Here is a 23,815-nt window from a genome sequence, read left to right on the forward strand (position 1 = left end):
GAATAATGAGTCTCCGGAATGCAGAAAATCAGTTTGATTCAGGAGCGATGTAATGAGCATTAATTCACTGAGAAGATAGTGGAAGGAGAGTCTTTGAATATTTTTAAGGCAGAGGTAGATAGATTCTTGATAAGCAAGGTGGTGAAAGGTTATCGGGGGTGGGCAGGCATGTGGAGTTGAGGTTACAATCCGATCAGCCAGGTCAGTTGTAGAGGTGAGTAGCTTCCATCTTTTCAAGGTCAAATTAGACAATGTCCTGATTTCTAGGACAGTAAAAGGCAGACAACCCAAACCTTTGGACTTTTCCAGCTTTGAGGTTTTCAATGTTTCTACCTATCTTTCTACAGTTGTCCTCGTTTGGACAGAGTTTGTCAGGATAAAACGTGCCTCAATGGAGGAGTTTGCCTGGACCGTTGGTCTTTCCACTTGTGCCAGTGCCCAGAAGGTTTTACTGGACCCCACTGTGAAAAAGGTATGTTTTTTTTCTAACTATTCCAACAGCAATACTTAAAAACAGCATGTTGTAATGACATCTATAATAATACCTATAACACCACATTTACTATAGTAATATATTAATGCATAACATTCATTTTTAAAGAATCTTTTGCCAGGTAGAACAGGTAAGGAGATGGTGAAAAGTTGGATAACAGCAAGAGGATCTAAAGTATTTGTTTTAGCTACATAAGTAGTAGGCAAAACTTCAGAATGGCTAAATGAGATTTTCAACGGTGCAATTATGTTGTCACACTCACACTAATGCAAAATTAACTTGATGGGGACAATTTTAACCTAACCCACAAGACAGGCAATAGGCAGCTTCAATTCAAACCCTCATCTTGCACACCATTCAATTTTACTCTCCATTTCTCACCCAACAGGCTGGGTTAAAAATTACCACCTATGGCTGTGGAGTCAGATCCTGTTCTGGTGTTAAAGCAATTAAAGAGACCTACTGCTCAGGTTTGACATTGCTTGGAGTATAACTGCAATGTGGTAACAAGCCTGATTAAGAAGTACTCGGGAGAACCTTGATTGAAGACAGTTGGTACAGAACCAACAAGATCCCTAAGCAAGTCAACCAACAACACTATGAAAAGAAATGCTACATTTATTTTTGAAGTGCCTGGTTCGGACGCTCCACAGCCATTTGGTACATTATCATGGATGAAGATAAGTGATCACAAAGGGAGAAGCCATTCAAACTATTCAGCTTAGGCTGGAAGCCTACAATTCACCACCACATCATACAGCTAGTTCTTGAATAACTTCAGGCTTTTGCCTCCATTACCCTACCCAGAAGGTCATCCCCAATACTAATCATTCTGAGGAAAAAAGTACTTCCTGACAGTCCTGGAAATCTCTTTTACTAGTTTGTACATATGTTCCTCTGTCCTGCAGTAAGACTCAACTTGAACAAATATTTAGGGTTACTCTTCTACCTTAAAATCCCCTCTTATTCACCTTCTTTCAAGGCAAAAGAGTCCAATTTTTTTGAGCTTTTCACTTAACTTTATCTTTTGATAATACTAATTAGGCTTGTCACAACTGCATCACTTTAATAAAAACAAAAAACTGCGGATGCTGGAAAACCAAAACAAAAACAGAATTACCTGGAAAAACTCAGCAGGTCTGGCAGCATCGGCGGAGAAGAAAAGAGTTGATGTTTCGAGTCCTCGTGACTTCTGTCGAAGGGTCATGAAGACTCGAAACGTCAACTCTTTTCTTCTCCGCCGATGCTGCCAGACCTACTGAGTTTTTCCAGGTAATTCTGTTTTTGTTTTGCATCACTTTAATGTTTCCTTGTGCCTGAGGGACCTGAACTGAAAGGAATTTTGCAGGGTTGGCATACCAAAACACTACATGATGGCCTCAGAGTTAAACTTTACAGATCTGGCAATAAGGGAGTAATATGGCAACTTTGCACTCCTGTTGGATAGGATCGTGAACTGAGAGCGCATATTAGAAATCCTGACACTGGGTGCACATGATTTTCCAATATCCAATGACCTGCATCAAATTTCATCTGCCATAATTCTGCCCACTTGGAAGTATTATCTATTTCATCTTGAATTAAGCCGCTTCAACAGTTGACGTTGATATCCCCTGCCCCACCACCAAGTTTAATATGGCCTGCAATTTTTTTCAATTTACATTTCATTTCTGCATGCAAGTTATTTACATAGACCAGAAATAACAGGCATCAGTTCCTGTAGTACTCGACTCCGTACATCTTGCTTGCCCAACATCTTTTTCTTAATTGCTTCCTTTCCTTCAGATAATTATTTATCCACCTCTTAGTAATGTGGCTAGCTTAACAAGTGGAATGAGAGATTTTAGAATTTAGAGAGATTTGGACTATTTAAGTGGATGGAAATGGCAAATTGACTTGTAAGGATATAAATAAGAGGTAATGAACACGAGAAAAGAATGTAATGAACACGAGAAAAGAATGTATGAAGCACCGTCGGCAGCAGTAAAACAGGAAAGGGATTTGGGTGTGATTATTGATTGGCCACTGATATTTCCTGTTCGTGTGAAGCTGTATTCAGAAAGATTAGCCAAGTCTTCGATACATCTTAACTGCAAGATGCAGCAATAATATCCTAACCTCTCATAAGACATTCCTGAGGTCATGTTTGGAATGTTGTGTGCAGCTTTGGCAACCAAGCTTCAAAAGGACATGGTTACATTTGAATAACTCAGAGAGGAGAGACCAAGAGTCCGTTTTCAGTCTTCAAGTATATAAATCAGTACTATTTTGCTTAGCATTACTCTTAAGACATGTCTGAATCTTCATCATACAGTTTAATCTTATCTGCATAATTATTCACAACTCTTGGTGCACTCTCAGGTGGGTCTAGAGATGGCATTACTAGTAGCAGAGGGCAATTGCATGTAAATTAATGTTAAAAAGGTGGGAACAAATGGCTGTGGTTATTGGGCCAATTGAAATTTTCAAGACTGGGATTGATAGATTTTTGTTAGATAAGGAGAAGGGATGTGGAAAAAAGGCAGGTAAATGGAGTTGAGGTACAAATCAGCCATTATTTAATAGAATGGTGTTATGACCACAGCAGATGTTAATTGCTAAGCAAACCAAATCCCAGACAGAAACTGACTTAGGGGCCATACCCTTTTTTGCCTTCTGAAAAGGGAAGAAAGCTTACTGATCTCAGCAGCAAGAAGTCCAGTAACACTTTAGGGATTTTAAAAATTGAAAGTAAAACTTTTGTTAACAAGAAGAAAAGAAAACTTAAGCACACAAGGTTACAATTAGACAGTTAAAATTAGTCTTACAAAACATTCCCCAAAAGATTCCCTACTTGGCCAGACTCACAAGTAAACACCTTCCAGGCAACACTCCCATATAAATGTTTAACTATAAAAATACAATATTATTATCCAAGTCAAACTGTTGTAGCTTTAATAAAGGCATACCATGCAACCACTTAAGCTCTCTTCCACTCTGCTGTGGAAATCCAAGACTTCAGAACAAGACTGCTGTTCCCAGTCCAAGACTTTTCTGGCATGACTGAATGGCTGATTCAAACTGTTACTTTCTCCCAGCCTAGAGCTGTTTCCAGAAGATCTTCCTCACACAACCAACAGCCAACATTACCTCTAAAATACCTTTCTCCCCCTTTGATCTCAGGTTCCATTGTTCTCATAGCTCTTTGAAACTCAAATCCTGCCAAATATAATATCTTTCGTGTTTCTATTTTGTCTCTGCTTTTGAGTCAATAAAATGTAATATACTCTCTTCTGTTTACCCATGGAACTCCTGTAAGATGCAAAAATGTTTCTTATAACCTCTGACTTCCCTTTGATATTCAGATGAACTCTCAACTTATCTAAAAATGCAAATGTTAGATCCAACTTATTTACTTGTACCTCCAACTCACCATAATATCTGATTACAAATGCACACCTAACGCGTCTATCCCTTCATGTCTTAACCTCCCAGACAACCTGCCTCTAGTAACGTTTCCGCAGCTTAATTAAATCATTCATATATTGTGTGTGTGTGTATGTATGTATATATATATATATATATATAGCCTTCTTCACAGAATAACACTATTTCCCAAAAATATTTTTAAATTAGCATCCATTCTCACAATAGGGAAACAAATTAAAGGGGCTGAATGGCTGATCCTTGTTCCTAAATTCCATTCATGGCCTAACTCAATATCTACAGATCATATGCAGCATGAGTTGCTAGATAGCAATCATAAGCCTAAGACCCGCCTGATTTTGGCACTCTAGCTTGGGGTAATGTAAACCTCACTGAACTCAGTTAATTCAGGAAAGAGCCAGAACAAATCCTGATGTTATGATCATTTTTGTTGGTGACATATGAGTGACGTAACTTTACCCCCACAAAAATTCAGGAATTCCATTCTTTCTGACTGATATCCACAACGACATTTGGTTGCTTATTTGACCAAAGGATTTATCCCAATAAATGCCCATGGTGCTCGCAACAATATCTTGCATTTATTTAGTGCCTTTAACAAAGTAGCATGTCCCAAGCTGCTCCACAGGAGTATTATTGGACAATATTGATATCAAACCACATAAGGAGATATTAGATTACATGATCAAAAGCTTTAAGGAGCATTTTAAAGGGAAGAGAAGTGGAGAGGATTAGGAGGGAATTCCAGAGCTTAGGGCCTAGGGAGCTGAAGGCACAGCTGCCAAAGGAGGAACAATGAAAATTGTGGATGTGCAACAGACCAGAATTGGAGGATTGCAGAGTTCTGGCAGTTTAGGGATGGAGGAAAAGGTACTGAGAAATGGAGGGGTGAGATGATGGAGAGATTTAAAAACAAGGATGAAAATTTTAAATTTCAGGTATCACTGGCTGAGAGCCAATAAAGTAAATACGATCAGAGAGTTGAATGCGTGGCTCAAAGATTGGCGTAGGAGAAATGTTTTCCAATTCACTGGAAACAGCACTGGGGAAAGATGAAGCTGTACCATTGGGAACATCTACCTGAACTGCACTGGGACCAATGTCCTGGCGAATCATATGACCAGGGCTATGGAGAGGGCTTTAAACTAACTAGTGGTGGGGAGGGCTCACGTGAGGAGAGATTTAGAAAGTTAAAGAGAAAGGATAAGGCAATAGTGCAGGATAACCAGATGAATAATGATAACCAGAGTGTAACAGGAAGGGACAGAGTGTACAAACATAAGGGTACACCAGCAAATAACGTAGAGTAGGAAAAAATAGTAAAAATGACAGAATTAAGGGATCTTTATCTGAATGTACGCAACATTCATAACAAATTCATAATGCTAGATGTCATTATTAAGGAACTATTAACTATTCAGAAAATCATAGTCCAATCAGGCAGAGTCAACATGGTTTTATGATAAGAAATTTGTGCTTGAAAAATTGAGTTCTTTGAAGATGTAACGAAGCAGAGTGGATGAAGGGGAACCAATAGATATAGTGTATTTAAATTTCCAAAAGGCATTCAATAAGATGCCACATAAGATTACTACACAAGATAAAAGCTCACAGTTTTGGGGGTAAGATATCAGCATGGATAAAGGCAAAAGCTAAAAGCAAAAAACTGCAGATGCTGGAAATCCAAAACAAAAACAAAAATAAAAATACCTGGAAAAATTCAGCAGGTCTGACAGCATCTCCGGAGAGGAATACAGTTAACGTTTCGAGTCCATATGACTCTTCAACAGAACTCTGTTGAAATTTCTGCGAGAGATTCGCAGGCTTTACAGAGTGTGCAACATAGCGCTGTTCTTCAGTTGGGGCAGGAACCTACTGCTGAGCGTGGCACGAAAACCAGAGACACAGCAGCAGCGAAGGAAGAGACAGTCTTTACTGCTAGAAAAATGAAAAGGCCTATTGAAAGCATTTCAGCAGCGATTCCAAAGTTAATCTATTACAGATGTGGGGGTAACCATGTACCAGAAACCTAGGGCAGAATTTTCCCGTTGGTGTGCGAGGGTGGGACCCACACGCCAACATGTAAAATGTGTGCACGCCACCGTGCGTCATCATATTTCATTGGGCAGGCACGCGATGATTTCCGATGTGCGCCCTCCTTAATTAATGGGCCACTTAAGGCCCTTGAGGCACCAATTGACGGTGATTTTTTGGCACCCGTGTGATCTTTGGGTCGGCACATGGGCACAATGGACAGGTGGGTAGGACACATTTGTATAAACCTCATCCACGGGCGGGATAAGAGGGTTCAGTGGGGTCGCGAGTGTGCTCTGTCAAATATTTAATTTGCAAACTTGCTGATACTTGCCTGTGTAATGTGCAATACTTCAAAACGCACACCAGCTGTTTGATCTGGACTCACAAACTTCAGGTCAGCGCTCTGCAGTGAGGAATCTTTTTTGGGCCTGCAGGTTTCAGAAAGCCTCTACTGAACTCTCTACTGGAGGCACCTCCTCTGAGGAGGAAGGAGGGCCAGAAGGGGAAGGAGGCCAGGAGTGCACATTCTGCCTCCAGGGGAGCCACCTTTGGGAGGAGAGGTGCAGGCACAAGGGGTGCAGGGCCAAGAGGTTGTCTAAGGTGGAAGGGACCGCAGAAGATGCCACTATCCTGCTGTCAGGGTATACAGGCAGCAAAGCAGCTACCTCAATATGTCTGAGGTGCGGTTCTGAACGAGGCTCCATCTCTCGTGAGACAGTCAGCTATATCTGTCAGTTGATTGGGCCTGAGATCTCCATGAACTGTGTGGGTGGACACCCCATGCCAGTGGCTCTAAAGGTATAGGCTGCCCTCAACTTCTATGTCTCTAGCTTCTTCCAGGGGTCAATGGGTGACCTTTGCGGTGTCTCCCAAAATCAGCTTCTCCACACTTGTGTCAAGCAGATTACAGATGCTCTGTTCAGCCGTGCATTGACCTTCATCCACTTCCGCTGTGACAGGCAAGCCAGACACAGTAAGCCAGAGGCTTCGCGGCCATTGCTGGCTTCCTCTGCGTCCAGGGTGCAATAGACTATACACATGTGGCCATCAAGGTGCCAGCAGGTGAGCCCAGTGCCGTAGTCAACAGGAAGGGCTTCCACTCCATGAACGTGCAGATAGTGTGTGATCACAGGATGCAGATTCTACAAGTCTGTACAAGGCAGCTCCCACGACGCCTACTTCCTCAGACATTCCCAGGTGCTGGGGCTCTTCAGTGCTCCAGCCCAGCTTGATGGATGGCTGCTGAGTGACGAGGGCTATCCCCTCAGAAGGTGGCTCATGATGCCTCTCTGCCATCCAAGAACAGAGACTCAGCAGCGGTACAATAGGAGTCACGGCACCACAAGGGCTGTGGCGGAGAGAACCATCGGTCTTCTCAAGATGCGCATCTGATGCCTGGACTGCTCAGGGGGCGCACTCCAGAACCCCCCAGATCACGTGTCACTGATAGTGGTTGCATGCTGTGCTCTCCACAATCTTGCGCTGGAAATGGGGGATGCAGTGGATGACGAAGATGTAGATGCAGTGGCTGCGGCTGCACACGATGAGTCCAGCAGTGAGTCCGAGGATGAGCACGCACAGGGAAATGTTGAGGGGGTAGGCGCTGACCCAGCCTTACTCCAGGGAGGCAGGGACACCTGGGAGACTTTAATCCAAAGAACCTTCAGCTAGCAGACCACATATGGACCACCAGGACAAGCCTGGGGTGTGTGCTCCATACTTGTTACCTAAGTGCAAAATCTGCCTGGATAAGAACACTAACTAACTAAGAGCCTTTATAATAAAGCTGAAAGCCCCACCAATCACTCATAACACTATTGGTAACTATCCACCTGTGGAAGAAAACAGGCACCTTCAGCCATGATGACATGTCCGAATTTAATATTACAACCAAAGGAACTTAAGAAATCAAAATGACAAAGGTGTTAAACATCACACCAACTCATAAAGATCTCATTGTGGGCCAACACAAAAGCACCAGCGATAAACCCGTGATGTGTCTAAGGTGCCTTATTTTTACATTTTTGGGTGCTACGTCTTGGTGCTGCTCCCTCGCGGGGAGAGGCATCTATGACAGCCTGCTCACTGTGCTATTCTGTTGGCCTCGATGACCTTGGCGGCCATCCTCTGGCCTGTGGAGCTTGTGCTGGCCCCACCTGGGAGGGATCTGCCAGTTCCGCAGCTGGCATCTCCCCAGCCGTCGCAGCCTCATCGAATGCAACGGTAACTGGCAGAGGGGCAGAGGAGTTGCAGCCCTCATCCGGAGCACCCTGAGAGCAGCCCACGGAGACGACAGGCAGCTGCTGTGCCGACGTGAGATCGCTTCAGACCTCCCTGCTCACCAAGTAATGGATGGGCACTCAGCTGGGAAACTTGGTGCCCAGACCATCTCCCACACTGGCACTGACCAGATGAGGTCAATGCCAATGTGAAGGCTTGCAGGTCCGAGCGCATCCCTAGGAAGCCCTGATTGGTCTCCTGGAGGAGCCTCTCCACGAGAGTTGCCACTCTCTCCATGGAGGACGCATGGCGCTCAGCCATGAGGCTCATTGCATCGGCGACAATCTCCGTAGACTCCTTCACCACAGACACTAAGTGAAGCATGGCTTCATGTATCACACCCAGATGCTCCCACACACCCGGCCGCATTTCCTGCACCTGCTGCATTGCGAACGACTCCAGGGGCACGTCGTCAGGCAACGACTGAGCATGTGCCTGATCCCCTGCAGTCCTCCATCTGCTGGCACCATGGGCACTCTCTGTCTCTGCCAACCTCTCCAGTGACTGTGCAATGCTCTCACCGCTGTGCCTCGGGACACTAGCTGATGTTCTAATTCCCACTGAGATGTTAGTACCTGCACGGGTGCCTGCCTCTGCTGCTCTTCCTCCAGGCCCTGCTCCGCTGATGCTGAAAGGAAGAATAAGGACATTGGATCAGTTAACGTGGAGACAATGTCAATGTGCATCCCTGGTCCCTCGGATCATTATATGCTCATCCTTCCATAAGCAATGGTCAAGCCATGTTGCAAACTTCAATCACTGAACCTTCAGCACTGCCATGGCTGCTGGGAGAACAATGGTGAGCTCACTGCTGGGCATACATACCCACCCGTGGCACCCCAGCCTCACCAACACCAGTGGACCTGGGTACATGGCGCGTCTCCAAATCTAGGCCCTCCGCCAGTCCTCACCTGCTTGGCAGCATTATGTACATTCTTCTCCTGCAAAGGAGAGAAGAGCATTGATTGGTGTTACTTGTACCTGAACTCTCTTCGCGGACGGCTCACCCCAACCAGAGTGGGACGCATCTGGGCTCCAGTGTCTCCTCACCCCACTGCTGCCGAACACTCACAGAAGGATGCTAGGCCTGTTCCGTCCCCCCACCCACCCCCTTGGCCAAATGCTGCCTACATCACATTAGGCACCACACAGTCTAACCTTCCATAGCAAGGAGGCGCAAGCACGTGGAGTGCAAAGGGCAGCAAATTGATCAGTGCGAACGCCACCTTGAAGCTCCCCTCCCAGCATGTCATCACCCTGGCTTTGACATGTCCTGGAGTTCCAGCACTGCGCCTAGGTGCAGCTCCTCAGGTTGCCCCCAAAACAGTAATGTGGGTCTCAGTGTACCACATGCTGCGGGTGCAGAACCCATCTCTTCACCACCCTCTCAGGGTGATCTTGGCATGGTCAATATCTGCTGGCCCACACAGCAAAGGACACATGCCGTCAATGATTCATTGCAATCACTACCCTCAGACTTGGGGGGCTGTGGGCACCAAGAGTGAAAGCCTACCTGCTGGGTTAAGTGACTAGTGCCAACATGGTACTCACCCTTCCTGAGCACAACAGGTCGTTGAAACGCTTACGGCACTGGATCCAGATGCGCCACGCCACGTCAAAGGAGTTCACCATCTCTGCCACCTCCTCCCAGGCACATTTGGTCATGCGGGGGGTGTGGGGGCATCCTCCTCCCATCCTGGGGTATGAGCATCTCCCGTCGTGCTGCCACCTCCTCGAAGGCAGCAAAGCAATCGTCAGAAAAACGAGAGGCACAGTGCCCCACTGCCCTACCCTCCTGCCTGGCCTGCTCACCAACAGCACTCTGGGGAGCCCTTCCACTGGCCACAATTCACAGCCTTTGCAAGGCTGCAGCAGCTTTTTGAAACAGGCCGCTGGATCGCCATTGGACCTGGCAGTCATTGCAGTTCCACCGCTGCCCATCCACTCCCGCTGTCCTCGGGAGCCAGGATTCATGCTGCGCAGGCCTTAATTGGCCCACCCGCGGAAAATGGTGGCACGAACCCGATCGCGAGTGGCAATCGGGTTCACACCCACCTGTGCCAGCTCCCACACCATCCACCCGACACGCAGAAAATTTTGCCCCTGCAGATTCAAGGAGGCAGAATGCCATTACTGCCATAAAAAGGTTGCATAATAAAGCAGTACAGTGTGAAATTGGGGCAAACCATAAGACAGCATACCAAAATGATTGAAGTGAATAATATAACAGTACCTAAAGCTGCCAATTATGATATCTATTCCCTGTACAAAGTCAAAGCAGTAAAAACTGAACATATAACTGTCACAATCCAAATGAATGGGAAGACACTAGTAATGGAGGTAGTTACGGGAACCTCAACCACAGTGATGGGAGAGCACACATTTAAATGCTTAAATATAGGTATCTAGCCACTGAATCTGGAGCGAACCATGGCTCAATTGATGACATATACTGGAGAATCCATACAGGTTTTTTTTTTATTCATTCATGGGATGTGGGATTCACTGGCTGGGCCAGCATGTATTGCTTATCCCTAGTTGCCCTTGAGAAGGTGGTGGTGAGCTGCCTTCTTGAACCACTGCAGTCCATGTGATATAGGTACACCCACAGTGCTGTTAGGAAGGGAGTTCCAGGATTTTGACCCAGTGACAGTGAAGGAATGGCAATATATTTCCAAGTCAGGATGGTGAGTAACTTGGAGGGGAACTTCCAGGTGGTGGTGTTCCCATCTACCTGCTGCCCTTGTCCTTCTAGATGGTAGTGGTCGTGGATTTGGAAGGTGCTGCCGAAGGAGCCTTGGTGAATTCCTGCAGTGCATCTTGTAGATGGTATACACTGCTGCTACTGTGCATTGGTGGTGGAAGGAGTGAATGTTTGTGAATGTGGTGCCAATCAAGCAGGCTGCTTTGTCCTGGATGGTGTTAAGCTTCTTGAGTGTTGTAGAAGCTGCACTCATCCAGCCAAGTGGGGAGTATTCCATCACACTCCTGGCTTGTGCCTTGAAGATGATGCACAGGCTTTGGGGAGTCAGTAGGTGAGTTACTTGTCACAGGATTCCTAGCTTCTGACCTGCTCTTGTAGCCACAGTATTTATATAGTTAGTCCAGTTCAGTTTCTGGTCAATGGTAACCCCGGGATGTTGATAGTGGGAGATTCAGTGATGGTCATGCCATTGAACATCAAGGGGCGATGGGTGGATTCTCTCTTGTTGGAGATGGTTATTGCCTGACACTTGTGTGGCGTGAATGTTACTTGCCACCTGTGAGCCCAAGCCTGGATATTGTCCAGGTCTTGTTGCATTTGGACAAGGGTAGAAGGCATCACCACAGTACCTGTGTCCAATGGGCAACAGACAGCCCAGCTTCCATTGATCATAGTGACAGGCAAAGGACCTAGCCTTCTAGGCTGAAGGGTTACAAAAAATTAAGCTCAACTGGTCTGAAATATTTTGCTTGAGAACAGGAGGAGTTCATAAGCTGCTAAGGGAATGTGACATTGTATTTCAAAATGAGTTAGGAGAATCGAAGGACCTTCACAAGATGCAAGGATCCATCAGGTCAGAGTTGGTTCCTGGAGAATCATGTAAAGAAACAAAATGAATTTAGTGCCATTCTGAAAAAACTGAAGAAACAGTTGCCAGAGAAGACTCAACAATGTTCAATATTCCAGGAGGAAGGCAAGAGATACAAGAAAGAGACTGAAGAGATGAAGGATCAGCTGAATGAAACATAAGAGGCATTAGAAGGAAAAGCCGTGGAACTTTCAAAGATGCAAGTGGATAATGAAGCCATGGGTAGTTCAACTACCAAACTGAGCCAAGTTAAGATTTCACCAGGGAGAAATTTGGTTGTCTGTGAAATCAAAATGAAGGACAAGACGAAACACTGTGGTAAACAAAAAAGAAAGGACAGAAATCAATTCAGAAAGGCCAATTGGCTATGTCTACAGAACCTTCTCTGCAGCCGAGAAAGGTTATTCCCAACTTGGAAAGGAAGGTTTATCAGTAACATTTGGAGTGAAGAAATTCCACTTGTATCTGCATGGATGACATTTCACAATAGTTTCGGACCATAAACCATTCATGGGTTTATTCAATGAGGATAAAGCCATTCCGCTAATAGCCTCAGTAAGAATTCAACACTGGGCATCAATTTTATCTTCGTATGAGTATACCTTTATGCACTTTATAATTTATGCACTGCATTGCAGATGCGGATGCACTCAGTCATCCCCCATTACCAGATAGCATTGTAAATGCCCCAGTGCCACAAGAAGTTGTGCTTGTACTGAATTCCTTGGACTCCTGTGTGTGTGAAGCAAATAGGGAATTGGATGAACAGAGATCCAATTTTGTCGAAAGTCCAAGACCTTGCATTGGAAGGGTGGTCGAATTCACCAGTATCTGAAGAGATAAGACCATTCCGTGCCCATAAAACAGAGTTAAGCTGTCAAGATGGAATCTTATTGTGGGGATGAAGAGTCGTCATCCCTTCGCAAGGAAGAGAACCACTCTTGACAGAGCTTCACAGTGCGCACCCAGGCATATCAAAGATGAATTTGCTTGCACGAAGTTATGCCTGATGGCCAGGCATAGACAGTGACATTGAAAGCATGGTCGAGCACTGTCTCCAGTGTCAGCAACAAAAGAAGTTGCCTGTTTCAGCTCAACTGCAGCAGTAGGAGTAGCCTGGTTGACCCTGGGTTAGACTACATGTTGATTGTGTAGGGCCATTCTTAGATACCAGGGGCAGAATTTTCTGCTCATCGGGCAGGTACACACCCGACCCGAATGAGCGTAAAATGGCCCGTGTTGACGTCGGCCGAGCGTCCCGACTTCATTGCGTACTCGCGGTCAGTGGTCGCGCGCAGGAATTGGCAGTGTGCCCGCCAACGATTAACAGGCCTGTTAAGGCGATGAAGACTCTAATTGAATTAAATTTCTCGCTGCCCATCCAACCTTACGGTAGGCGGCCAGAGGAAAAGGCCAAGCGGTCTTATGAATTTTTTTTATTTTTTTTAATGACGGATTGAAACAACGTCTCACCCATGGATGAAGTTTCGCAAAAAATGCAACTAATTTCCAACATGTCCCTGCTCATATGTCAGAGTCACATGAGGGGGCATGTTTTTTAACACCTTAAAATTCTTTATTTTAATTTTTTTATATCTTCATCTCCCTGAGGCAGCTCTGTGCCTTAGGGAGATTTTCCTGCACGCATGCGCAGACTTGCCCTCTCGCCCTCCTCCTTCTCTCCCCTCCACCCCCCCTCCCCTCCACCTAGCCCTCACACACAGGCAGTGCTGCAGCGCCTGTTTCATGCTGGTCAGGCCTTAATTGGCCACCAGTGTGAAATCGTGGTCACAGCCTGATCACGGGTGGTGGTCGGCTTCCCGGCTGCTCCCGCTCCCATCCACCCCTGCCAAGCCTGCCCGTCAATGGCAAAATCCTGGCCCATGTTTTTATTGATCATAGATGCGCATTCTAAGTGATGGATGTGTATGAAGTCAGATTACCAACATCGAGTGCAACTATTGAAAAGCTGCATCAATGTTTTAGAATACATGGCCTACCGGAAGTCATCATTCCGGATAACAGTACAGTCTTTACTAGTACAGAATTTCAAGATTCATTTAGCTAAATAGAATCAAACATATTAAAACAGCACTGTATCATCCCTCATCAAATGATTTAACTGAAAGAGCTGTGCAAACTTACAAAACTGGAATGAAGAGGTTTCCGAGGGTACCCTAGAAACTCGACTTTCCCGTTTTCTTCTCAATTATTGTACGATGTCTCATTCAACCACGGTCTGAATTATTGATGAAACGCCGCCTAGGTATAAGGTTAAGTCTGGTGTTTCCAAACTTAGAGGAGAAGGTAGAGAAGAATCAGAGTAATCAAAAATAGAATCACAATATTCATAGCAAAGCTCAAAGATTTACAATAGGAGATACAGTTTTTGTGAGGAATTTGGAAGTGGACCTTGTTGGATTCCTGGTATAATTGTGTCAGAAACTGGTCCCTTGTCCTTTCAGGTAGAAGTGGAAGACCAAATTGTTCAAAAACATGTGGGTCATCTTAGGAATAGAGGGGCATTCCAACAAACAGCTATTCTGCCTGTGATTAATGCCAAACCACTAATCCTTGAGGTGATAGATTGACCTAGAATAGACATACCCAATGTCCCTGTAGAGTTGCCCAGCCCTGAACTGCCACTTTCTAATGATGTACCTGATGCTGCAGTTCCTGATCATGTCGATGAGCAATGACGCTCTAACCGAATAAGGAAACCACCCCAGAGAATTCATCTTTAATCACCTGACCTGTATATATGTATATGTTGTGGATTAAAATGTTCTTTGTAAATAGGAAATGTAAATAACCTAAGGGGGAGGAAATGTAGTGATTGAAGCTATCGCCTTCCCCCCCTGCCTATCAGGAGTCACATGATTGTCCATGTGGACTCTAACAAATGTGTCCTAAGTGGGGGTAATCAGAGGGCATGGCTTTCAAGTCGAGGACATGGTTCAAGCATGTAGCTTCTGAAGGGCTCTCTGTAATAAAGATATCTGTTTCAAGTAGAAACCTGCCTGGTATGTCAAATCATTACAGGGGGCTTGACAGGGTAGATGCTGAGTGGATATTTTCCCTTGCGGAGGAATCTAGAACTAAAGGCACAATTTAAAAATAGGGGCTCTCCCCATTTAAGATGAAGATGAGGAGGAATTTCTTTCCTCAGATGTTCTTTAATCTTTGAAATTCTCTTCCCCAAAGTGCAGTGGAGGCTGGGTCATCAAATGTATTCAAGGCTGAGTTAGACAGAGTATTGATCAAGGGAGTCAAGGGTTATGGGATTAGGGTGGCGGGAAAGTGGAGTTAAGGCCACAATCAGATCAGCCATGTTATTATTGAATGGTGAAGTAGGCTAAATGGCCTACAACTGCCCCTATTTCTGGCAAGAGTGGGGTAATGGGTGACTGGTACTTTGTGCAACTCATGACACAGGCACCAGAGCTTCAGGTGAGCTGTACGGATGATAAAAGATGGGAGGTCAGCTTAAGACCATTGGAATAGTCGAGGTTGGAAGTGACAAAAGCATGAATGAAGGCTTCAGTAGCAGATGGGCTGAGACAGGGACAGAGATCGGTGAGACTTTCGCATTTTCCTGTTCTTAAAATTCTTGAGCTTATTTCCTTATATTAAAAATATCACCTTATAAAATTAGTTTTATGTACATTTACAAACCTGTAACACAGAGAAAGTTTATGAGAAGGGGAAATATTTTGCTATTATTTTATACAGGAGAATATGAAACAGACATGATGGGTTGAATGGCCTCCTTCCATGCTATATAATTCTATGAATAGAATGAATTCAGACAGTTATCTGTAGCTCACTGGTAGAAATGTTGACAACTGATGGGCAATAGGGACTGGAGAACTGCACAGGAAAGTCTTGGAACTAGGATCCCAGTTTATACAAGTCTGGAGGTAAAAGAACAAATGTTGGACCAGCAGGAATACAAGTGAGGCAGTCAGGATAAGAATGTGAATTTCTAGATCCTGGAAAAGTGACTCCCGAACCGAAGGATAACTGGAGAATATGATCTGAGGGTCAAGGCAATGCTGACGTGTACCCTTTGTGGTTGAGAGAATGTCGTTTGTGCTGGGGTGATTGTACTTATGGTTACAGGGCCACTATGGTGAATTTAACTATTTATCCTCAAATGCAGCTACTTCTCCAGATACAGCAATAAATCTCGATGGACAATTTCATCTTGACTATTTCATTAAAGAAAGTTATAAACGTGGACAACTATTGAAGAACCACATAAAGAGAAAACAAAATCAAAAAGGAAATGGGAGTACCAGTAGCATTGAAATACAGTTCAGAACACGCTCATCAGAAGGAATGCTGCTACACATACAAGGAAGTATAAACTATATCGCTGTCAAGGTAAATTTGTTTTCAGTATTGTAATCAATAAAATCAACTAAATAATACATTATTTCCTTCAGAGACTTTAATTGCAGATGAACTCACATTACGAGTACTAAGCACTATTAATGAATTGCAGCATAATCCTTTTTTGCTTTATCCATGTCCAAAAATATTTTTCATGTGATTTAGTTCATCAATCTGGTGTCATATATGCTGTAATTTTCCAAAACAACAATAATTAACATTAATGTCGTGCCAGAGGCATAATCAGAAATAAATGAACAAAAGGAGACATTTGGAGCGATAACAAAAGGCTTAATCAAAGAGGTCTGTTTAGAGAAAGGTTTTAAATAAGGAGAGGGAGCTGGGAAAAATTAGGAAGGGAATTCCAGAGTGTGAGGCTTAGATGGCTGAAGACACAACTGGTGTGGTGAAGAGAATAGGGCACAGAAGTTCAGAATCAGATGAACAGAGGATTCTGCAGGGAGGGTTGGAGGAAATTACAGAGATATGCATGTATGAGGCCATGACAGAATTTAATCAACAGAAAGAGTCGGGAGACTAGGAGCCAATGTAAGTCAGCAATGACATGGGTAATAGAGGTGCAGTGCTTTCTTCAGGTTTGGTTGGATAGCAGAGTTTTGGAAGGATGGAAGGCAGTCCAGGAGAGCATTGAATCATGCTCATGCCTGGTTATTCTTACCTATCCAGATGTAGCCAGTGAATTTTCTGCAATTGCTTCTCTTTGCGCTTGACCATTACCTCTGGATCTATCAAAGCCTGACCTTGGCCCCTCCTATTTTGCATATAAGTGCTGCCACTTGATAATGTCATCCAAAAATACAATCTTAGGTTCCACATGTATGCTAACAACACCCAATACCCCTCTCAACCCCTTCATTGCCTTGCTAATTTCGGACTGCTTATCTGATCTCCAGTCCTGGCTGAGATAAAATTAAATATTGAGGAGACTGAGGCTATTGCCTTAAGTCCCCACCACAAACTAAGTTCCTTTGCTACTGATTCCATCCAATCCCTGGCCTGCATGTCAGAGTGAACCAGACTGTTTACAACTTTGGCATCCAATTTGGCCCTGCGTGAGCTTCTGACTCATATCCTATCTGATGTTCCCTTTAAAATTTAGTTGTTGTGTACAGCCTGTTTTTTTATATGGCCATGAGGATGTTTTATTTATCCCAGAACAAGGTCTGTGTGGTATCTTTCAGTCCTTTTTGGCCACAGACTCATGCAGCTCAACATCAAGGAACATTGATCCTATCCAAAAACCAAGACCTTCTACTTCCATATTATTGCCCTTCTCCATTTCTGCCCCAGTCTATCTGCTCCTGAAACCCAGATTCATGCTTGTGTTACTCTTTAAGGAAACCTTGCGGTGGGATTTTTCGCTGAGTGGGCCGGTGCGCGCAGGACCCGCTCGAACGTAAAATGACATGAGCAAGCGTCCCGACTTCATTGCACACTCGTATGATATTTTGGTCGGTGGGTGCGCACGGGAGTTGGCAGCATACCCGCCAACAATTAAAAGGCCTGTTAAGGCCAGTAACAATGTAATTGAATTAAATCTTTTGCTGCCCATCCAACCTTACGGTTGGCAGGCAGGGGTAAAGGCCAAGCAGCCTTTGCATTTTTTGCAAAACCTCATCCATGGGCGGGATGAGGTTTCGATCCGTCATTTAAAAAAAACATTTTTCATTTCATCCTAACTTCTAACATGTCCCTGCTCATGTGACAGAGACCATGAGACATAGGAGCAGAAGTAGTTCATTTGCGCCATCGAGTCCTCTCTGCCATTCAATGAGATCATGGCTGATCTGATAATCCTCAACTCCACTTTCCTGCCTTTTCCCCATAACCCTTGATTCCTTTACTGTTTAAAAATCTGTCTATCTTGAATATACTTAACAACCCAGCCCCTACAGATTGACTACCTTCTGAGAGAAGAAATTCCTCCTCATCTCTGTCTTAAATGGACAACCCCTCACTCTGAGATTATGGCCTCTGGTCCTAGACTCTCCCACAAGGGGAAACAACCTCTCAGCATCTACCCTGTCAAGCCCCCTAAGAATCTTATATGTTTTAATAAGCTCGCCTCTCACTCTTCTAAACTCTCAATGAGTACAGGTCCAACCTAATCAACCCTTCCTAATAAGAAAATCCCTCCATACCCAGGATCAACCAAGTGAACATTCTCTGGACTGCCTCCAATGCCAGTATATCTTTCCTCAGATAAGGGGACCAAAACTGTTCACAGTATTCTAGGTGTGGTCTAACTGGTGCCTTGTATAGTTTTAGCAAGACATTCCTATTTTTATACTCCATTCCCTTTGAAAAAAGGCCAACGTTCCATTTGCCTTCCCTATTACCTGTTGAACTTGTACGCTAACTTTTTGGGATTCACGCATGATGACCCCCAAATCCCTCTGTGCTGCAGCTCTCTTCAATCTTTCTCCATTTAAGTAATATTCGGCTCCTGTATTCTTCCTGCCAAAGTGCATAACCTTACATTTTCCCACATTATATTCCATCTGCCAAGTTTTTTCCCACCCACTTAATCTGTCTATATCCCTCTGTAGACTCTTTGTGTCATCCTCACCACTTGCCTTCTCACCTATTTATGTGTCATCCGCAAACTTGGCGATAGTACATTCATTTCCCTCATCCAAGTCATTAATATATATTGTAAATAATTGTGCACCCAGCACTGATCCCTGTGGCAATCCACTAGTTACCAGTTGCTCACCTGAAAATGCCCCGGTTCTCAACTCTCTATCTTCTATTAGTTAGTCAATCCTCTATCCATGCTAATATACTACCCTCAGCACCATCTTATTAAGTAGTCTTGGATGGTGCCTTGTCAAATGCCTTTTGGAAATCCTAATATATTACATCTACTGGTTGCCCTATATCTATCCTGCTTGTTACCTCCTCAAAGAATTCTAATAAATTTATCAGGTACAATTTCCCCTTCATGAAGCCATGCTGACTCTGCTTGATTATATTATACATTTCTAAATGCTCTGCTATTTCATCCTTTATAATAGACTCTAACATTTTCCCAATGACAGATGTTAAGCTAACTGGCCTATAGTTATCCGTTTTTTGTCTCCCTCCCTTTTTGAATAAGGATGTTACAATGGCAGTTTTCCAATCCTCTGGGACTTTTTCAGAATCTAAGGATTCTTGGATGATTACCTCCACTGCATCCACATTTTCTGCAGCTATTTCCTTTAATATCCTAGGATACAACCAATCAGGTCCAGGTGACTTATCGGCCTTTAGCCCCATTAGTTTCCCTAGTACTTTTTCTCTAGTGATAGTTATTGTATTTGTTATTGTATTTATTTCCTACACCACCTTTTGCCACTTGATTATTTAGTATTTTTGGTATGCAATTAGTGTCTTCTACCATGAAGATTGATACAAAGTATTTATTCAACTCCTCTGCCATTTCCTGGTTCCCATTATTATTTCCCCAGCCTCATTCTCTAAGGGCCCTATATTGACTTTCACCTCTCTCTTCCTTTTTATATAGGCCAGGATTTCCCGGTCAGTGAGCAAGACCCGCTCACCAACATGTAAAATGACACGGGATGATGTTGGGCGGAATTCCTGACGTCACCCCGCCTCATTTCAATTTTCAGGTGGGCGGGGGCTCAGCAGAATAAGCTGTGCGCCCGCCGACCTGTCAATGGCAAATTGAGGCCATTGACAAAGTAATTAACGTACTTAATGGACCTGCCCGTCCAGCCTTAAGGTTGGCGGGCAGGCCAGGAGCCCTGGCAGGCATTGGAAAAAGCAAGAAACCTCATCCACCGGCGAGATGAGGTTTCATGAAGGTTTTTGTTTTTAAATTTTTAATAAAAGCATTAATAAAAGTGATGGACATGTCCCAACTCATGTGATAGTGTCACAAGAGGGGACATGTTAGGGGATTTTTTTTTCTTTTGCTAACATTTTAAATTTGGCACCAAGCTCCCTGAGGCAACACTTAGCCTCAGGGAGATGAGTGTGCTCTTTCGTGTGTATGTGCAACAGAGCACACTCTCGGTTTAGGGATTTACCCCACCCCCCCACCGCCCGCACAGGGAGCACAGTGTTTCCTTGCGGACGTCATGCTGGGCTGGCTTCAATTAGTCTGCCCACATAAAATGGCAGCGTGCCCCCGTTTGGGGGTGCCAATCGGAGGCGCGCCTCCACGTGCCCACTCCTCAACTTCCCCCCCAGTGGGAGGAAAATTCTAGCCATAAAGAAGCTCTTACTGTGTGTTGTTTTATTACTTGCTAGCTTACCCTCAAAGCTTATTTTCTTTCTCTTTATTATTTTTCTGGTCATCTTCTGTTGGTTTTTAAAACTCTCCCAACCTCTGGCTCACCACTAATCTTTGCCACATTGGATGTTTTTTCTTTCACTTTAATACTATCCTTAACTCCCTTGTTAACCATGGTTGATTTATCCCCTTACTACAATCCTTCTTCCTCACTGGGATATATCTTTGTTTTGAGTCATGAACTATTTTATTAAACGTCTGCCTTTGTTCATCAGCTGTCTTTTGTGCCAAACTCCTTTCCCAGTCCACTCCAGCCAACTCTGCCCTCATTCCTTTGTAATTACCATTATTTAAGTTTAGCACAGTTGTTTCACTCTCAAATTGAATGCTAAATTCCACCATGCTATGATCAGTGTTTCCTAGGGGAACTTTTACTCTGAGATCCTTTATTAAACCTGCCTCATTACACATTACTAGATCCAAATAGCCTGATCCCTGATTGGATCCACAACATATTGTTCTAGGAAACTTTCCCAAATACACTCCATGGATTCTTGCTCATGGCTACCTCTGCCAATTTGATTTCCCCAATCTACATGAAGATTAAAGTCACCCATGATTAATATACAGCCGATTTTACATGCCCTCATTATCTCCTGATTTATCCTCTGTCCTACAGCATAGCTACTGTTAGGGGGCCTTTAGACTACTCCCACCAGTGTCTTCTTCTCCTTGTTATTCCCTGCCTCTACCCATATGGATTCCACATCTTCCAATCCAAGATCATTTCTTGCTAATATACTTATTCCATCGCCTACTAACAAAGCTACCCCACCACACTTTTCTTCCTGCCTGTACTTTCGAAAAGTCACATATCTCTGAATATTTAGTTCCCAGCTTTGATCTCCTTGTAACCATGTTCTCTTAATGGCTATAAGATCATATTCATTAACCTCTATTTGTGCTGTTAATTAATTTATTTTGTTCCAAATACTACGTGCATTTAAGTAAAGAGTCATTAATTTTGCCTTTTTACCACTTTTTCCCTCTTTGACCCTATCTGCTGCTGTTTTTTTATGTTTGTACACTCTGTCCCTTCCTGCCACGCTCTGGGTATCATTATCAAAGTAGCTGTCCTGCAAGGCTGCCATATCTTTCTGCTTTGTAAGCCTAGTTGTCCCCTCTCCAGAACACCCTCTATTTAGTCAGGTGAGGGGACATGTTTTTTAACATTTTAAAAATCTTTATTTTTAATTTGCAAAACTCTTCATGTTCCTGAGGCAGCTCTGTGCGCATTTGCAAACTTACGCTCTCTCCCTCCACCACCAACCCCCCAACCCTCACATAGGCAGCGCTGAGCACTGAAGCACGTGTTTCATGCTGGTTGGGCTTTAACTGGACCGCCAGTGTGAAATCGTGGTCCGGCCTGATCGCGGGCAGCGGTCAGCTTCCTGACCGCTCCCGTCTGTCCCCACCGAGACCGCCCGACAAGGGGAAAATCCCGGCTCAGAAGTTCTCATTTGTTTTATTTATTGTGAATATACTAATCACTATTTTATTTTTCCTATTGTGCATAAACCATGTTTTTTGAGCTTATCATAGCGATGACGTTCAAACAGTCTGTTAGTTTTAAGCCCTAAAGGCTCCCCATTGTCTTCAGGCAGCAACAAGCACCAAAAAAGGAAATGGTGGCTGAATTTTAACAGGGGAGTGTTTTGTAGACAGAGAACGCAGAGTTTTGGTTGGAAAACCCGGAAGTCTGCATTTCCCCACATGCTGTTGGGCTTTAACTCCACAAGATGTGTTTTTCCTCCTTGCCAGACTCCTCACCTGAATGTCAGTCTGATCGTCAGGCTTGACTTCCAGTCAGGCAGTGCGGACTTTGGAGCAGGCTGCTAGCACATGTTGGTTAGACCTATGGCCCCGGGAGTCTGATCCCTAGCCTGGGTGTCTTTGATTTGAGGGCAGGAGGGCTTGGTGAGGAGTCTGATGGAGGGGAGCTTGAAGAGTCAAGAGGAAGCACTCCTGCTCCCCCTGGTCCACTGGCAATCCTGTAAAGATCTTTACCTTTTCCCCAAAGTTGTCCTCGTCTCACTTCAGCTTCCAGGTTTCCTGAGGCCAACCACTGTTAAACAAGAACAACTTATATTTATACAGTGCCTTTAACATAATAAGACATTTCAAGGAAATTTCTCAGTTGCATTATAAATCAAAATATGGGCTGAATTTCCCCCCCCCCCCCCCTTCAGGGGTGAAGTTGAAGGATGGGCGCGCACAGGCACGCTTCCAATCAGCGCCCCCAATTGGGGGCGCAGCGCCATTTTACGTGGGTGGGCTAATTAAGATCCTGTGTGCTCCCTGTGATGGTGGGGGGAATCCCAAAATTGAGAGTGCGCTCTTTCGCGCATGCGCACAAATGAGTGCACTCATTTCCTTGAGGCTAAGTACAGCCTCAGGGAGATTGGCTCTAAATGTTAAAAATCTAATAATAGAAAAATAAAGTTTCCCTAATATGTCCCCTCATGTGACAATGTCACATGAATTGGGACATGTCCATAATTTTTACAAAAACTTAATTAAAATTTTTTAAAACCTTCTTGAAACCTCATCCCGCCGGTGGATGAGGTTTCATGTTTTTTCTAGTTCCCACCGGGGCTCCTGGCCTGCTCGCCAACCTTAAGGTTGGACAGGCTGGTCCTTTATTTACTTAATTGACTCTGTCAATGGCCTCATTTGGCCATTGAGAGGTCAGCGGGCGCAGAGCTGATTTCACTATGCCCCCGCCTACCTGAAAATTTAAATGAGGTGCAGTGACGTCGGGAGTTCCGCCCAACGTCACTGCGCGTTATTTTGTGTGTTAGCGAGCGGGCCCTGCCCCTGCTTGCCGACGTGTAAAATCCTGCCCAAGGAGATATTAGCTTAGCTGACCAAAAGGCTTGGTCAAAGAGGTATGTTTTAAGGAGTGTTTTAAAGAGGAAGGTGAAGCAGAATGGTGGAGAGCTATAGAGAGGGAATTGCAGAACTTAAGGCCTAGGCAGGTGATGGCACAACTACCAATGGTGGAGCAGTTAAAATTGGGGATACTCAAAGGCCAGAATTAGAGTGCAGTTATTTCAGAGTTGGAAAAGATTAAAGATCGGGAAGGATAAGACCATAAATGGAATTTGAAAACAAGGATGAGAATTTTAAATTCAAGACCTTGCTTGACTGGGAACCAATGTAGGTCAGTAAACACAGTGGAGATAGGTGAATGGGACTAGGTGCAAGTTAGGAGATAAGCAACAGAGTTTTGGCTGATCTCAAGTTTACGTAAGATAGAATGTGGGAGACCAGCCAGATGTGCATCAG

At 44.3% G+C, this 23,815-nt stretch overlaps 1 protein-coding gene across 1 annotated transcript in view; it reads left to right on the forward strand.

Annotated features, from left to right (window-relative positions):
• The window catches only part of LOC121283872 (protocadherin Fat 4), a 168,146-nt gene that overhangs the window by 114,913 nt on the left and 29,418 nt on the right, over nucleotides 1-23,815 (forward strand). The window contains exons 13-14 of the mRNA XM_041198674.1: nucleotides 348-472; nucleotides 15,971-16,194. Coding sequence (XP_041054608.1) covers nucleotides 348-472; nucleotides 15,971-16,194 — 349 coding nt within the window. The remainder of the gene's footprint in view (nucleotides 1-347; nucleotides 473-15,970; nucleotides 16,195-23,815) is intronic.

This window comes from Carcharodon carcharias, chromosome 11, assembly GCF_017639515.1.
Source record: "Carcharodon carcharias isolate sCarCar2 chromosome 11, sCarCar2.pri, whole genome shotgun sequence".
Lineage (NCBI taxonomy): Eukaryota > Metazoa > Chordata > Chondrichthyes > Lamniformes > Lamnidae > Carcharodon > Carcharodon carcharias.